The sequence below is a fragment of the Falco naumanni genome, chromosome 2 (genome assembly GCF_017639655.2).
Source record: "Falco naumanni isolate bFalNau1 chromosome 2, bFalNau1.pat, whole genome shotgun sequence".
Taxonomy (NCBI): Eukaryota; Metazoa; Chordata; class Aves; order Falconiformes; family Falconidae; genus Falco; species Falco naumanni.
This window is the reverse complement of record NC_054055.1, coordinates 10059843-10073913: the sequence shown is the minus strand read 5'-3', so window position 1 is coordinate 10073913 and position 14071 is coordinate 10059843. Positions and strand designations below refer to the sequence as shown.

The window sequence follows — 14071 nt, the reverse complement described above, 5'->3', positions numbered from 1 at the left end:
AAAGATGCAATCAACCCAAAATTTGATAACCCATCGCAGAAGAACATTTGGGTTGGCGGACTCAACAGCAGCTGTGACAGAGTTTAATGGTCTCCTCCCAGACATGACCAAGCAAAGTCCCATTCCAAGCCGCACTGAATATAGACTCACCTTGGCTGATAGTGGGGAAAAGTGCATTCGTAATAAATTTGGGGCTGCAGCCCAGAGGCCTAGATCAGCTCCACATAGAGGACCAGCGCACTCCATAGGAGACCTCCATCCAGGATGCCTGAGTTTCTTTTACCCCTGGGGAAATAATGTGCCCAACATGATGGTGGGGCTGGGTAACAGAAACACATGGAGGGACTAGGTAGAGGTGCAGGGACAAGGATCAACCACCTTTTTGGAAGGCACTACTGGGGCTGCTGGAAATGCACCTGGTTTCCCTCTGTGACTCCATAAGCCAGGAGCACTGTGGGCATCAGCCAGCCCACCTTCTAGGAGTGGGGAAACATACCCACCTGGTGGATATCTCACCAAGTAGGTGAGAAACAGTAAATTTTACTGCTTGCTGACCATACCCTCCAGGGACAAGGGCTGGTACCTCTGGTGCCTGAGGAATTGTGGTGGGCTGATGGTGTCTCACCAGTCCTGCTGAGTGGGGCTGATGGCCAGGCTGTTCTGGGAGGTGAGTTGTGTCCAAGTGCCCGTTCCTTGTTACACAGTACCCAAAGCTCCTCTAGATGAACGATATGCAATGGTAATATGGTCTCAAATCCATGTGGTGGTGATGACAACAGGGTGAGAATTGCACCATGTGAGCCGCTGTCTTTTTTAAGCCTTTGGGTGTAGTTAGAGCTGATCTGTCACTTTTTCAACTCCTGTAAGGGGTCACAGGCAAGGAGTTATCCAGTTGAGTTATATGTTGTGGTGGGGAGGAGGGGGGACGACAACTTTTTTTTTTCCTAATTGATTTAAAAACTGTTTAAACTTAAGCTTCATTTGGTACTGGCAGGTCTTACAGTGAGGGAGATGGTGGGCGCCTGCCCCACGTTGCTGTAGATGAGGCCAGACCCCGCCTCTGTACAGCCAGCCCAGAGTTGTCCCATCCCATCAGGCTGCCGGCACCAACCAAAAGATGTCATGAGTGAACCAAGGTGTCACGTTCTGCCTTGATTTCAAATTGTTTACAGGATATTATTTTTTTGTGTCCAACGAGACGTAAGAGCATCTTGTTGCAAGACAGTTTCAGACATTATATCCACTTGAGAATATAATCACAAATGACCTGGGCTGGACATGTCTGCATTGTTTGCGTTTTTTTACAGCCAGTTGACAATGCGCAAAACATCATTTCTGGGTTGTTCAGAACCTTTTTGACATTTGTATCAAAACGGTGCAAACAGCAGTGTTGTAACACGGGACTCTCACACCAGTTCTGTTCACAGCCCAATCTGCCCCTTCTTGCAACCTTTTACTGCCTGCGGTGGGAAAGCAGGCCTTCAATCTTTAAACTAATACAAAAACACAGAAAAAAGGTCTTGCTTTTGTCCCTGACCCTGTGTGATCTGGTCTTCTATCACCTTCAAGCAGCCCTGGGAACAGTCCAGTGAGCCCCTGCTCTGACAGCCACGGCAGTGTTTTTTATGTCTCCGTCGTGGCAGCTGAGGGGAAAAAACACTGATTGGATTCCACCAGTGTGAGAAGATTAATCGTCCGCCTGGATTTCCAACCAGCCTCTTCCACCCTGGGTAAAGCCTTGGCATTAATATTTAAAATTCTTCTGACCGCTCTCTGTTTTAATTAGCAAGCGGAAAACTCCTTGGCCTGTGCCAGGAAAAAAAATAAAGTCCTTAAGATCAAAGTGGGCTCTAATTCACATTTCTGCTTGCCACGTTCAAAGGCGTCTGTTGGTAAAACAAGTGGTGTATTTGATGGAGGCAGCAGGACATAATCCGTCAGCTGCAAAAGGTGAGTGCTTGTGTCCTGAGTGAAGCGATCCCATCTCAGCGTGGCTAAAGGCAAGGGAGAGCGCTGGGCAGTTCTGCCAGTACATCCACAACAGCAACTGTAGGCTCCCTATGGGACAAAAAATACCCTCACCTTAAATCTTACTGTACACGTATCTACAGGGTAAATAAAACATTCAGGATCTTCTACCAAATAAAAAGAAAACCCATGAAACAATAGCTCAAGGGGAAGTGTCAAATTCTTCTGCTGTATCCCCAAAGGAGTGGGAGAAAACATTTGTTTTGTAAAAGGAGGTGACTAGTGAAAGTGAGACACCCCCAAACCGAGTCACCTGCAAGTACCCCCAGTGCTGGATTCATCTGAGTGCAGAACAAGGGTTGAACGAGGGAAATGCCACTCTCCTCGGGGAAGGACTCACTGCTTAGAAACACGGATCTGGAAATGGAAACCTCAGAGCTGTTTTTAGGCACAAATCTATGGCCACCAAAATGACTCTGCTGGCCCCAACTACATTTTGCAACATACCACACTCTCCCTGGTCCTACATTTCTTCTGCATCATGACAAGGATTCACAACCCTGATGCTGATGTAGAGACCCTGGGCCCTGCCTCCACTCTGCGTTAAAAGTATTAATGGAAAAAAAAATCCTACACAAAGTGAATAGCCTGTTTAAGCATCACCGATTTTCTTCCCGTCTGTCTTTTTGTGCATTGTCAATCCACACCCACACCAGGACCACTTGTCCAGAAATATTTTCCTCTGGCACAGCTGGAAATTGAAGCATTTTCACACAAACTGTCCTGAATTTTTAATTTGCCAAGCACAGGGCTGAGCTCAGACCACACCAGACCTCTCTGCCTGGGATGTCAACAAGCAATCTGTACTGAACAAACGCAGAATCACAGTGACCTGGGCAAAAGGAAGGGAAACTCTCAAAGAAGAAGGAGAACAACTCAACAAGTTTTCTGAAAATTAGTTTTGAGTCTTACTAACAATTCTCAGAAACGTCCCATTTAAGATGGCTGGGGTAAAGGGTTCCAGGTCTGCTATGAGGTGTAGGAAGTTACTAGGAGAACAGGTTGTCCACATTATGGAAAGCATCTTGGTTCTCATTGTGGTTGAGAAGTGATGAGGAACATGGAGCTTCTTGATCAACAACAGAAACCTGTTTTTTCTCAGAGCAGCCTTCCCTGGAGAGCTGTCACGTGCAGAAGGCAGAACTTCTGAGACTATCCTGGAGACCCAGGAGAGAATACAAGGAAGCTTTTAGCTTCAGCAGTGAAATCACTCCATCTATGCTGAAGCAGTTCTGATGTTTTACTCATCTTCCTCATGAACTGAGATGGCATCACATATAAAAACTAAAAATGTGTCATTGTAGGCACTCTTTGGTGTTATTACTAGTTCTCTAAAAGATCAAAATTCCTATATGCTTTCACGTGCTCCCGGGTGGAAGCATCTACTACACATGAACCCAGCAAGTCTGCACTGATCTCAGCCTTGTGCTAGATTTAAAATGATTCTGTAACAAAACAAAACAAAACAAATCCTCTCCTTTAGTGGATCTCAGTGGTAGATGTCAACACCTTCATCATCACCTTCAACAAGGACTGGGAATGAGTGATGAAGGTCTGCAATGGGAGCAGTCTCATGTGGCCTTAAGCTCAGCCGAAAGATGGCAGGTAAAGGATATTAACCGGTTTCCATCAAAAAAGATAAGAGAATGACTGCAACCTTCACTTTGGGATTTTGACATGTATCTTAGCCACGCCAGAATGTCTTGGCTTTGGAGGGGAAAACTCTAGATCTGGACTGCTGAATTCTGCTGCTCCTGAAGCAGCTCCGCTGGCCAAAGGCCAAGGGTGGCAGCAAAAGCTGGGATGACAGGGGCACATCCCTGCCTGCCGGCTCCCTCGGCAGGAGCAGCACTCCCCTGGACGCCCAGGGAAGGTGCGGTCCTGGAGAAGAAGCAAAAGGAAGCACCCAAGGGCAGTAAATAGAGCTCATGAGACAGAGGGGTGGACAGGGGACACAGACACTGGGATGGGTAGAGCTGAGAAAAGGATGAAGAACCAGGAGCAACTGGGGCGAAAGGCTGCTCTCTGACACAGGGAGCATGGGGGTCTGGGTGCAAGGTGGGGACTACAGCCACAAGGCGAGTGAGATGCCCAGTAAGGGCAGTGCGGTAAGAGTGACACGGATGGCGATGAACTCTCCAGAAGAGCCATGCATGCAAACAGCCTCAAGGAATGGTGAAAAAAATTGCCTACCACAGGTGTATTTGCTCCTGACTACTGGAAGCCATAGATGAGGCAGCAGCACACCCTCCCGAGATGCCTGCAGGGAGCCACAGTCTTACTGCGCAGCCTCCTTAAGGACACCCAAACCTCGATGAACGAACTGTGGTGTTTCAGGTTGACCCACCACTTCCTACCACCTCCTGTGCAAGTTCCCCCCTGGATTCCTCTTTGCAAAATCAACTTCTTTAGCAAAAAGTTTAACGTCATCAGATACCCATCATATGATCAAACAAATAAAGAGCCGTGCCCCATCAGGTGGTGGGAAGTCATATGAGGCCCAACCATCTGGCCACATGGCAGGCAGGGCTGGAGGCATGCAGCGTCTCACTGCCTTCGTAACAGGCTATGTGGCTTTCTCTGTTTAAAAAAGAAACATTAAATAACGTCAACGCATATTGCATAATTACAATTACCCATGGAAGTACAGAGCTGAAGTTATCGCTGAACCGTTTTGCCATTACTTCTTCACTTACACTGAGTTAAGACGTTATTTTGCCACAAGGATGTACAATTTAAATGCTCTTTCATGTTCCTGGTGTTGCCCTACCACCACGTATTACTTCACTTACGACTCCAGATGGCTTATTAACAGCAAAGGCAAAATTCACTTTTTCAAGCAGCAACTTTTTATTACTGGGAAAAACATGAGGACTTTATTTATTTTTTTCTCTTACATATACTTGACATGAATAAAAATAATTTAAAGATTTTAAATTTCTTTTTATATTACATGAAAATAACTCGAAACAAGGACTGTGAATTTTAGAAGCAAGAAAACAGACAAAACTGTTGTTTAGCTGCTGAGATGTAGTACTTGGGTTTTTTTAACTAAAATAAACAATCACAATTGTCATTCCAGTGAAGAAAATTAATCATCTATAAAATATCTTTACGTTTGAGAATGGTATATAGTTACACTAAAAAAAATTCATAATATAATGTGTGAGTTCTAACATATTACCTAAAATATATAACTTCTCAGACTTTACAAGGTCAAATATTTTAGATCATATTCCAGTGGAAAAACACTACAAACCTATTACAACCCTTTTAAAGTTATTGTTGAATTAAATTTTATTTCCTTTTGAGGAATTTTAATATAGTATTTTAAACAATAAAATATTGCATACAAACTAGCCTCCAGCACTTTATTCACACTAACTTGGACTTGCTCTTTTAAAGGATGAAGCACCTTTAGTAACAATGATAAAGCATCACTGTTACAGCAGCTGATGAAGAAGCAGGTTTTGGGCACAGACTGGTACAATTTCCATGACATTTCTGTAAATCTGATAAAAATTACTGTACATTCGGTAATAAGAAATTAAACTAATGGGAATTAAAATATGCTTAAGGCTGGGGTAGGATTACAAGTGTTACAAGACAAAGATTCTATTACTCCAATTCATATCATCTGACAAAGACTTCCAAAAAACCAGATTTTTTCTTTCTTTCTTTTTAATATACATGCAACCTACTCCTGTTTCCATTCCCTGGCTTACCTCATCGCTTTTCAGTTGAATAGTTCATATTTTCATTAAGTTCTAGGGTAACGGATACCATTCAGCATCACCTGAATGAATTCTAACAAAAAAGCATAAAAAGCAGTTAGCACGTCAAGGTCTCGCTTTAGAACACAAACCTTTAGCTACAGAAATATGCAGGGTAAAAACGAGATGGAATTTTCGTAGGTCGTTTGCCCTGAGTACCACATTACATTGGATGTAACTGTCTCAGTTGCGGCGGGCTGATGGACTGACAGAAAACCACTCTTCACCCGAGTACAAGGCAAAAATACTATTTATACGATCATCAAAACTGTTCTCTTGTACCAGTGTAACCTCAGGGGTCAGTTGTCTTTTAAAGAAATGCCTGAAATGCTGGCTGGCGTTGCAGCTTGACGAACAACCCAATGCCATCTAACACGACAATGTCAAGCCCTTTAAAAAGAAACACTTAATTTCAGTATATTTGGAAGGGGGATTTTTGTTTTGTTTTGTTTTGTACTGGGCTTTTTTATTTTCGTAACTGTCTGCTGTTTCCAGCACCATTTCAGAAGCTGGAATGTTTCATTCCTTCCTCTGCCGGTTTTGTCATTTTCCACTTGGCAGATGCTGACCACCACACCCTGCTGCTCCGCACAGCGCAGCAGTCATCGGTGCTGCCTTTTTGTTTTCCTTGTCTGTATTGTCAGTGGGATTTAAAGCCCTGGAATGTGATTTCTGAATTAATTGTGCATTTTCTTTTCCTGAGGAATGCCTTATTTTGCAACCATAGCTGTATAAAATAATGAGTGGGTGGTGGCTCTTCTGAGATAAATCAGCAACACAATTTAGAAAACCAAGAAGGTATTTTCACCCAACTGCAACAGATCAGGCAAAATTTTGGACCTAAACTAGGCCAATTGTCTTCCTTTCTGAATTAAGAGTTACTTCTAGTTTTATCAAGAATATTCTACTGGTACGAACTACAGAATTTTTGAAATTATGATGCATATTTATGTTTTACTTCTCTAAATATATTACTCATTTGTTTAATTCATTCAGGAATCTACCATACTGTCAACCAACTACAGCAATCCAGAAATATTTTCTGCTTATGGAAGGGGCTTCATCACTAAGCCACACCTTCCTACCAAGCTTCAGTATTTTTGATTGGTAAAAAGCATTTCTCATTGAAATAATACTGAAGTGGAGCCCAAGCCCTCCTCCATATACATGACTTTTCAGGACAAAACGCTGATCACATTCAATGCCAAGATATACTGTCGTTTTCAAGACCTCTCCAGTGGTAGCTCTGGTGGTACAACAGTGTATCTTGGGTCAAGCTTAGGTGTGAAATCCTTGAAGTTCTTAGATGCTTCAGTACCAAATACATCTAAAACTTTCCTGTTCATGAGAGCAAACCTGAAAAAGAAGAGACATGACAGTGTGAACAGATTACTCATTTACTTATGAAAAAATACAATTGTTGTTAAAACTATTTCATTTCATGAAAGACAACCCAAATTTTTCAAATACAGGCTTCAGCCTCCACTGTCCAGAGATGGTAAGTTTTTCATCTTGGGCAATAAAGATTTTTGAAAAAATACATCTGACATATCTCATTAATAATGCTTTGTGTAGATACACTTTATATAACACAACTTGTGAAAAGGAGCAGAGTGCCCTTCTACTTTTTACTCCACCAGAAAGGTCAAACCAAAACATACTCTTGTTCTCCCTCACCCCAGCAGAGCAAACTGGGCATGCCTGCCCAAGGCTAGGTAACAATTTTATTGGCGTTACAAGCTATTTCCATTTCTTTGCTCTTCAAAATTGTGCAGTGAAAGACCTACAAAATGTCAAAAGAAACGGCCTTTATGGAGAGAGTGTCAAAACTACTATTACAGTGATTTGCTTCAGATAAAAGAAATGAGCAGAACAGAACTTCTTTCCCCTCTCTTTTAGCTAAAGCAATTTTAGGATTAGCACAAGAGGGGAAAAAGCAGCCAAAACTGGACATCTGCACTGACATCATCCCCCATATCATGTTTGCATGGCCTCAGGGGTTGCCTGCACACTGCCTCCAGTCATCCCAAGGAAAGCCTCCCACTACGACCAGCCATGTATTCAGTCACCTCCTGTCCAGCTAAGAGCGTACTGTGCCATGGGGAGTGTAGTTCAACATGCTCCAGGAACTGGCCTCTGATTTCACTTCTATTTTTATAGTCTGGAGAGCTCACTGTCACGACAAACGTTACCTTTTATTATCTCATTCATAAACTGATCTACATCGAGATTTGGATGCCTTGTTTCTGCCACATATTACATCAGTAGAGTAGCGTACACTTCACTAAATTGTATTTTTATAAGTCAGTTACAGCAAAACTTGTTTTAAAAGGTAAGCATTTTAGATCCCCACAGCAAATAAGAGGAAAAATATCCGGCAAGATGTCACAGTGTAAATTTATGGTTATAATAAGTGAAAATTTTTCACTAGTTTTCCAAGAAAAAAACTCCTTTCCCAACTGAAATAGATGTTCTATACAAAACAAAATATAAAAAATTAAATATACAAAAAAATTGAATCTTCAAACTATTCTTAGGAAATACCCTGACATTTCTAGTAATGCTTTTAAAAGTGTAGTAATACCGTGCTGCTGATCACAGTACATACTAAGTGATTTCTTCAACCTGCATAGCTGTTTACCCTGAAATCTGAAAGGATTCCACTCTCCAAGGGAACTAAAGATAAAAAAGGCTTCAAGTAAAACACTCATCTGCTAACTAGTCTTATCTTTGCTCCCATTATTAAACTAAACCTAGTAATGTTGCTTCAGCAGCAAAGAACTTCAAGTGGACTGAAAAAATTTGAAAAGCAGAGTAATTACTGGGGAAATTAGCCCCTATGTACTCCTATGGCTCTGCTGTTGACAGCAAATGACAGTGAATGACACAGAAAGCTGAATGTGATCGATGACGTGTTTAGACAAGCCGTAACATACCCCTGATTACATACCTGCCCTTTGTTAGTCTTAAAAGAAATTTCCAGTACGAAGGTCTCAGGTTCTGAACTTCCATGACAGCCTGCAAGGAGAGGATTCTGTCAGAGCCAGCTGATGGTGTCAGGCAAAAACCTCATCTGCTACATTACACTGACAAAACCAGTAAAAGGATGGTTATGGGGAAAAAAAATATATTTAATTGTTTTTAAATCAAGCAGCTGTGATCACCTGCCAATGTCCAGCACTATTAGCAGACAAACTGCTCACAGCTGAATTCAATGCTCTACACCACCAGCACCCACTGATATTCCCAGAAGACCATCTAAGGCAACTGAAGACTGGCAATTACAAAGAGGTGTAAATTGAAGGTGGCAATTACAAAAAAGCCTTTCCTCTTTTCTCACATGAACTTTATTTCTGCTAGCCTCCGACAATGGTCCTTGCCAATAGTACTTTGGAGATTGCAATGCCACAGACCTTCAGGCACATCCCAAGCACTAAAACATCAGTTCACTTTGAGGGGTACAAAAAAGACATCTAGTTATGGAGGTCCAGAAAACATTCAGTGGGATGTTTCAGCAGAAGGTCTAGAAATGGGGAGATGTAGTAGCACAGCAGAGTAATTTGGGTACCACTGAGAAGGAGCTTTTCTAGCTGATGCAGCCAATAAAAAGACCGAGGGTGAAGGCATGTAATTGACTTGGGAAGTGCAAAAGATTGTAACTGCAGCTTGTTTCAAATGTAAACCTGCAGGTCTTCTTCCTAATTTTTTCAGATTTTTTTCAAATAGGCAGCTTTAATTCAAGTTAGGTGAAAGTGAAAACTTCCAGTTGATTAGAAAACCCTGTAAGTATTATAATACATATTTTGTCTCCTTGAGAAATTATTCTTTCATATGCTTAAGAAAGTCCACACATTTATGCTCATCTTCTGTGTAAATGCATTTTAAGATCCTGTCCAAAGAATTCAATGCTTTGTATAATCTATTCAGCTATAAGCATATGAGAAATTTGAGTCCTAGAAATGATCTTCCCACAGTGATACTCAAAAGCAAGGTGCAGGAGCCCCGACTCACAGCATCTTGCTGGAATCACTACATCACAGCATCTTTTCTGTATCACTGAACCCCTGTGCTCCCCATTTCATTTGACTTTTGAATTAAAGAACTTCATGTTTTGTTAGAAGACAACATACTTACTGCCTGAAAGCATATCGATGTAGAAATGGCATAGATGATGCTGTCTGCATGAGGAAAATAGGGAACCTTCCCTGCTTCAATGCCTTTGAAGTAGATAGTCTATAAATATCGATAAAAAATGCTGAATGAAACAAAATAAAGTAGAAGTAGCTTTTTACCTTTTATTTAACCTTTTTTAAAAAAACATGCCAACATTACTAACCTATGCTCATACATTTTTATATATGTCCACAGATGTGACATTGATTGAGATAGTGTATAGAAGGTACCCACAATCAATAGAATAAGAGGCAGTTAATGCACAGAACAGGACCTAGCAACAGCTTGGGTGTTAAAAGGGTGGTATAGGTCTTAACGATAAAAAAGGAAAGTTTGCTATGTTAAAGTCTTCATTTTAAAAAAGCAAAAGAACAGTGCAATATCTATTCCAACAAAGTGAATATTCACTGTTCTTAAACAGCTTGAAATCACATACTTTACTTTCTGAGAAAACATGTAAAGTTTATTTTCCTGAGCACAGCTTGACCTTCCAAAGCAGCACACGCCTCTCTGCTCAGTTATCCTTGGCTTGCGTAAGATGATAAAAGTAGTAAAGAAAAAAAGAGTGAGAGAGAAAGAAAGAAAGAACACACAGCACTTTTCTTATTTCACTGTAGCCACAATGTCTCAAACTCCAGAGAAAACCATCACCAATACAAGATAATATTGTTTTTTTACAACTGGTGTTCTTAAAGTCAATATGGGTAACTCAGATTTGCTTTCATAAAACCAACATGTGAACTACCTTCAGAGCTTAATCCAGGATTACAAAGAGCAAGAATACACAGAGTATATCTTCCCTTTTAATGTTTATTTTATGCTTGGGGGGGGGGGGGGGGTGGGGAAAGGTTCCTTCTTTTAATATTATTTGAAATGAATTCTGCTCTGGTAATGGAGGTGGATAAATATCGCTAGGGGAATGAGGCACTCCAGGTCTGCAGGAGAAAGCTTTGTGATTTGGGGACGATGCATAATAAGAGAACGGTCTCAGCTTATTCCAGTGGTGCTTCTGGGGAAATAACCATGACTAAGTCCTGATTTTATGGAAAAATCACAGTAAGAAATCAAAAGCTGGTTAGCAAAGTATAATCAACATAACCAAACTCTACAAACTTCCCCCCCTCCCCGGGCTCCTAATTTTAACAAGTTCATAGAAATAATTCAAGCCTGAAAAACAGTAATTAGAACGAAGTTCATTGCAAAGCTGGGAATTCAATCAATTCAAGTATACTGACAAACAACTCCAGCTACAGACTGAAGCCTAAGCTATTTTGAGTTATCTTAGACTGTTGAATGCCAAAATTAGGGAACAAAGGCAGGAAGTTAAGCTGTAGCTTTTGGCAATAAATTTGCAATTAAGGACTAGGTCTGATTTATGTTTCTGGCAGAACAGGCATTCTTGGAACTTTCAGATTTAAAAAATCTGTAAAAGCTACAAAGCAAAGGGCTATCAGGAGATTAAAAGAATTCATGGAGAATATACGTGGAGACCAGTGGGTAAAGGACTTATAAAATGAGTCACAGAAAAGAAAATAGGAAAGAAATGAGACCACAGAATGGCACTGCCTCCTGGCACGCACATACTGAAACATACCGCTGCCACACAACTTTGTATTATACTGGAATTGTCCGACAAAGCCTGTGAAGCTCACTTTCTTTTTCTGCCTTGAAAAAACAGATGAAATGAAGAACTCTGTTATAAGGGTACTATCTTACCTCTACTAATTTGGACACCAGATACATCGAAATAGTAGTACTTTTGTAAAACATCATGGAAATTCCTGCTAGACACCCTGTAACAATTAGAAAACAAAAGTATTGTTAAGATTGTGATTTATTGTTGCTGTCGCAGTACGTCAGCTCAATGGACACCACACAAGATTATGCTTGCTGCCTGCCACAACAAAATTCACAGACACTCCTGTGCTGCTCATCAAAATATGGTTTATGACACTAAAAAGAGTTTTGAAACCCTGAAAAGATTCTGTAGTTCAGTGTTCAGGAGCACAGTATCGTTTCCTCTCTCATCCCACAAAAAAAGAAACCTCTGAGGTTTCAGCACCTGATCGATACACAAACAAGCAGGGAAGGGCCTGCTCCCTCCCCCAGATTTCATGGCAAGAGGGTCCTTCTTCGGATCCAGTGGAGCCATCCCTTTCAAATGTGTGTCACGTATGGAACAGTCAGTATTTGAACTTCACATCTCAACAGTTCGAAAATAAAGGACAAGTTTACATTCGTGCATACAGTACTATATTGTCCTTGAAGCAGATTGTAAAAAAACACCATTTGATTGAACGTGCCTTACAAATGTAATTGCAACTCTTTATTTGAAGCCACTTGTAATGCCACTGCAACTTTGACACAACCTTGATGTACACAGTCCTATTTTCATCACAGAAGCCTGAAAAGGGAATGGGAGGACAGACCAGAGAAATATCTGCAGAGTCCCAACAGAGGCAATATAAACTTCTTTTCATGGACTCACCAGCTACAAGTGCATGAAGTTCATCGTCGAGGTTTCGTACCCAACGCAGGAAGCAGCTAGTACCCTGCAAGTAAACAGAGAGCAGGATTAGCCCTGCTTACTTCTCTTTCACAATGCACAGACTGGAAAAAACTGCTCTACATAAGCTAGTAACATAGTGCACAGTATAAATTCAGAGCCTAGTGACAATACCCATCACCCACAGCACCTGAAAAATTTCAGTGTTTTAATTCAGTTTACCGCTACCATTTCTTTCAAAATCAGAGAGCAAATGAATCTAATTTGAATAGCCATCTAAATCCAAAGCTAATCTTGAATCCACATCATCTTCATTTGCTGTAGTTGTCTAGACTTTTTTGAATGATAAAGTCTGTTTTCAACCACACACCAAACACCCTGAGATTTTTCCACACGTCCAATAAATTCTGGAACAAGCCTAACACATCCATCTAAAAAGTCAGAACTGCGTATGATTAAAAGACATGGTGAAACACATATAATAACCTGTTTGTTGACACAGACAATAATACACAGCTGTTCAGGCCAGAATGGATGTAAGTAATTGTGGCTTGGGCTGCATTAAAATACATTTCATTGGGATGACTACAGGTTATCAAATGATCCAGACTGTTCTACATCTGCCACATCCTCTGTCTTGCTTTTGCAACTCTTTTGGAAACCCAGGCTTTGTCTCCAAATTGTACCCCTGCTAAATTTCTGTTTGCTTCCAAATGGTTTGAGATCTGCTTATTAAGGCCCAATCTGGTGCTGATGGCACCGAGAGAATGTTATATAATTCAGTGGGACAGTCCACTGACGTCTACTTTGAGATATGTGTGCCAGCCTCTTAATCCATCTCATGTGTGCTTGTCATGGAATCAAAGCATGATTTATGTTGGAAGTGACCTCTGGAGATCATCTGGTCCAGCCTGGAGCAGGTCTAATTAGAGCAGATAGCTCAGGAACTTGTCCAGTTGAGTTTTAAGCATCTCCAAGGATGGAGAATACACGGCCTCACAGGACAATCTCTTCCAGTATTTGGCTGCCCTCACATGAAAACATATTTCCTTGTATTTCTTTGGATTATAATGTATTTCAGCTTCTATCTGTTCCCTTTCATCCTATCAGCACACCTCCAAGAGGTGTAGGTAGCAATACAAACTCCTCTGAGCCTTTTTTCTCCAGCTTAAAATGCAGTTCTCCCAGCTTCTCCTTGCACTTTGTCTAAGCCGGTCCTAAAATCATCTCGGTGAAACCCTCAGGTGAAACCACTATTGGAAAAAGACATTCGAATTAAAAGAAGAAATGAAGTAATATCTGTGTCCAAAAAGGGACACAGTACCACAGATGTGATCTCACTAGCTATTTTACAGCGCGCATTTTTAATAAATAAATGCCTTGCAAAGCCATTGATACATTGCAATTATGGCAGTCAACTTCCCTTCTCGAATTTGTAAAGTAGTCTAAAACATGGAAACCAGGCTACCACGGCCAGTTTATTTTCTGCAAAACTATGTTTGCTGACATTAACGGTAAGGACAACACAAAGTTTATTAGTACAGCTACTACAGTCCTACAATGACATTTTGGGCTGCTTTTAGGGACAAGA

The 14071-nt window shown here is 41.1% G+C and overlaps 1 protein-coding gene across 1 annotated transcript in view; it reads right to left on the bottom strand.

Annotated features, from left to right (window-relative positions):
• Positions 1-6240: 6240 nt before the first annotated feature.
• TMEM135 (transmembrane protein 135) overlaps positions 6241-14071 on the bottom strand; it is a 187920-nt gene continuing 180089 nt past the window's right edge. Inside the window, exons 11-15 of the mRNA XM_040583550.1 lie at positions 12463-12526; positions 11691-11767; positions 9936-10034; positions 8752-8819; positions 6241-7157 (exon numbers count right to left, since the gene is read on the bottom strand). Of these exons, the coding sequence (XP_040439484.1) occupies positions 7025-7157; positions 8752-8819; positions 9936-10034; positions 11691-11767; positions 12463-12526 (441 nt within the window). The 3' untranslated portion in view covers positions 6241-7024. The remainder of the gene's footprint in view (positions 7158-8751; positions 8820-9935; positions 10035-11690; positions 11768-12462; positions 12527-14071) is intronic.